The sequence below is a fragment of the Nannospalax galili genome, unplaced genomic scaffold (assembly GCF_000622305.1).
Source record: "Nannospalax galili isolate Female #2095 unplaced genomic scaffold, S.galili_v1.0 scaffold777, whole genome shotgun sequence".
In the NCBI taxonomy this organism is placed as follows: domain Eukaryota; kingdom Metazoa; phylum Chordata; class Mammalia; order Rodentia; family Spalacidae; genus Nannospalax; species Nannospalax galili.
In genome coordinates, this window is record NW_008341810.1 from 897,872 (window position 1) to 901,855 (window position 3,984).

The 3,984-nt window shown below is 41.0% G+C and overlaps 1 protein-coding gene across 1 annotated transcript in view; it reads right to left on the reverse strand.

Annotated features, from left to right (window-relative positions):
- The window catches only part of Adgra3 (adhesion G protein-coupled receptor A3), a 111,915-nt gene that overhangs the window by 51,745 nt on the left and 56,186 nt on the right, over window positions 1-3,984 (reverse strand). The window contains exons 9-10 of the mRNA XM_017799186.2: window positions 1,636-1,837; window positions 618-773 (exon numbers count right to left, since the gene is read on the reverse strand). Coding sequence (XP_017654675.1) covers window positions 618-773; window positions 1,636-1,837 — 358 coding nt within the window. The remainder of the gene's footprint in view (window positions 1-617; window positions 774-1,635; window positions 1,838-3,984) is intronic.

Sequence of the window (3,984 nt, forward strand, 5' to 3'; positions counted from 1 at the left end):
CCTCTCACCTCCATACACATGGGGCATGCATGTGCACACAAACACATACAAATGTACACCAATAAATGTAATTCAAATTTTTTTAAAATTCCTGAACAGCCTCTCACTGCTCTATGACATCACAAAAACAACCGTATGGCTTATAACAACATCCGGTTGTATATAACTGTGAGAAGGACCACAGGGCTACATAGACAAGAGGAATCCTGAAGGCAGAGACAGCAGCCTGGCTGGCCCAGGAAAGGGTGGGGCTGCTTTCCCACATAACTGTCTCCTCCATATAACTGTGAGAAGGGCCACAGGGCTACATAGACAAGAGGAATCCTGAAGGCAGAGACAGCAGCCCTGGCTGGCCCAGGAAAGGGTGGGGCTGCTTTCCCACATAACTGTCTCCTCTGTCATGGCACCTTTATGTTCAGGAGCTGACAGCCCACCTCCATCTCCCAATGACACACAAGTCACCACAACTGCCAGAGCTCAATAACAATTGTGAAAATTAAAAAGTGTATGTAGTTCAAATACAGAAAACATAAACTGGCTTTAAAAATAAGATTCAACTCTATCCCATTACCGTTTGCTGACTCTGTTATACTTCAAGTCTGACCTCAGAAACCTACCTCTTTTGATTTTTCCTCTCTGGTAAATCTTCCAAACTTTTCTATCATTTCAGCCACAAATATAACATCCATTTTGTCAGAAAAGTTGGCTGCCTCCACAGTATAAGCCAGCAGCTGCCGAGCTGTTGCCACAGCATTTGTGAGATTGAGGGGCATCTACGGACAAAAGGAAACAGAACACTTTAGAAAATGTGTAACAAAATGCTGACTTTCTAACTGCATTTCAAAACATGGCAATGAATTAAAACTAAAATCATCATCAAATGGTTTTTCAAGCCCAAGAAAATTAGATTTTGATGGAAACTGCCATGAGAAACAAAACAATTTAACTTAGAAATAAAGCAATATCCAAAACACACTGGGTAAACACACTGCTCCATCCAAATTCGACACACACCTCCTTCCCAGTTGCTCAAAAAAACAATTTAACTTAGAAATAAAGCAATATCCAAAACACACTGCTCCATCCAAATTCGACACACACCTCCTTCCCAGTTGCTCAAGAAAGCTTTTCCCAAGTACTCTGGCTGGGCCCGATCAATACACCTCTCCTGGAACTCCTACTACATACACAAGAGTACAGACCATTCACTTAGGACTTATTTTCATTCACTGCCAGTTGTGTTTTACATCTGCTTATTCACTGACTTAAACACTGACTTAGTACCAACCACTGTAGAAAGGGTAAACTAGTACTGAGGAGCAAAGAAAGTACCTAAAACAGAGGCCACCTTCTGGGGCAGGTCAAGATCAATGATGCACATTGACAATGGGAGTCACAGAAGTATTCTAAGGGATCACTTCTGACAAAGGGGTGATAGAGATGACAGGAGTCTCAGAAGCAGCTGAGACTCTGGCTGGTCAGGCAGTAACTGGAAAGGACAGAGGCGTCCCAGAGCACGTGGTCCACAGACAGATCAAACTCGAAAATTTACAGCCAATGCTTACACTTTACCTGGTAAGTTAAAATATCATGCTTCATTTACAACCTGAGTGAATCAGAAGGTTTTCTAGTTACCTGATTAAACATGTAAAGTACTCTAGTGACGTCATTTGCATACTGACAGCGAGAGTAATCATCGTCGGCCCAAAAGCCGCCTCTGTCACACCTGCGCCAGGCCTTCCTCTCATCCTGTTGGTTCCCAGGATAGATCCCACTGCCATGCATGTTCCTGGTGCACTGCAGATAAGCAGTGATGCCTGCCAGTGTTCTGGGCCATCTACACAGGGAGAGACAAAATAGTCTAAGAAAACATAGAACACAATGATGATCAAGGACAGTCACAGCACAGGAAAAAGCAAGAACCGACTACCCATATCGGGTATACGATCACAGAAAATCAAGAAGAAACAAAACGCCTGGAGGAATAAAGAATACATTATTTTTAAAGTTAACATGCATGAATTTATTCAGTCTACCAGTTAAGTGAGCACATTTTGATACCATAATATAATAAAAACACTTTTTAAACTAATATTATAAAAACATACAAATGTTGCTATGAATGGGCAAGGAAATTCTTTCAGACCCAAGAAAATAGAAAATTAGTGCTATACATGGGCTTATGTTTCTATTTAATAAATGGCACTGCATCATTGGCTTATATAATAAGTAAGCATGCAGAAGAGCCTTCCTCAGGATAGCGTTTGGCCTTCTGCAGAAGTAGAGTTAGAAAGATGTGACAGGACCTGAGAAATGCCTGTTCTCAAAACCAACCCCTTCAGTGGCTGCTTGGGAGCTGGAGGGATTAATTCTAATTGCTAAGTATGACTCGCTGTGCCTAGACTGATCATCAGTAATAGTTTGTGCTGAACATCTGTCCTCCTCCAGCAGTCCAGGATTCTTCTGAACCTGCTAAGCAGAGAAAGCCTACGAAGACCAGCCCCCAATGACAGCCTTGGGTGCTGAGTCCCTTTGGTGGGGGTATCCTGACAGAATCACTGCGTAAGGGCTGCTTGCTGCCCTTTGGGTCTGCTGGAGAAGTGATTCTATGTCACCTTGTAGCAAGCATAAGAAAGCTTACCCAAAATTCTTCCAGAACCTGCCTGTGTCTTCCCCTTTATAATTTAACTATGGCCACACGGAGATCACGTTTCAGCTGTTAGTACAATTCCATTTTCATTTCCACGCATGAGGCTTTCTAACAAATTCCTGAACATCAATGTGGTCCAAAGACCTCCACTACAGCACAGCATTCAACAGAATTCCTGAGGGAAATGTTACTCACTATATCCAGGGCCACACAAACCTGCTGACATGGTTCACTGCCCCACGAGGCTGAGAGAAAGCTCTGGTATTTTAACTCTATTTCTTTAAAATTGGGAATGAAGTTGTGCATATTTAACAGAAGTGACAGCTTATGCATCACAGAGGAATTGCTGAGATGTATCAATCATATCAAAATAGAATGCATTGCCAAAAACTGCATGAACAAATCAAGCAACACTGTAACAAATGCTATCAATGCAGCAAGACTTTAATGCTGTAATACCTCGCCAAGTGCTGGATGATAAATGCTTCATTAATCGCTTAAATAATTAGTTTTTCTTCTATTTTTAAAACTGCGAAGCACTCTGAATAAAGCAGACAATCCACCATGAAAAATAAAGGTTACTGAATGTCTCAGATTAATATTTCACTTTCAAGTACAACAGTATATGCATAGATCATCGTTCAATGCACATGAAAGACTTATCCACTAACAATAATGAATGCTCACTGCCACATATGTTTTGTTGTTTAAAGAACAGCAAAAACAGCAATGAAGGAAGAGGTGAGCTAAAGATGTCACAATTGTTAACTTCTCCCCAGTTTGGAAAGATAAACACCAAGGGGTCTTTCTTACTCTGAAAAGGTCAGGGCAACAGCAAAGAAGCAGCCCACCAGAGACAGCACAAACTCTATTAAACAATTTTATACACCCTAAAAGAGCTGTGTATTTCCTTCTGTTTATATTAACTAAAAAATCTTTGAACATACAGGATATAAAATTAATAACGTATGAGGAGCTAAAGCAACTTTGAAAGCAAGGAAGGTTGTGAGAGAAGCTGTCCCTCTCATAAGTTCTAAGCCTTCTTTGAAAAATCTGAAGTTGACGGGCTTGGTGGCAAATGCCTTTAATCCCAGCACTTTGGAGGCAGAGGCAGGCAGATCTCTGTGAATTCAAGGCCAGCCTGGTCTACATAGTGAGTTCCAGGCCAGGTGGGGCTACAGGGAGACCCTATTTCAAAAAGACAAAGGAAAAGGAAAAAAAAAAAAAATATATATATATATATCCTTACTTAAAAGGCAACCCAGAGAGTGAAAGGAGATGTTTATAATATTAATTACTATTATACATGTTCAAAGGATGGACATAAAGAAGTC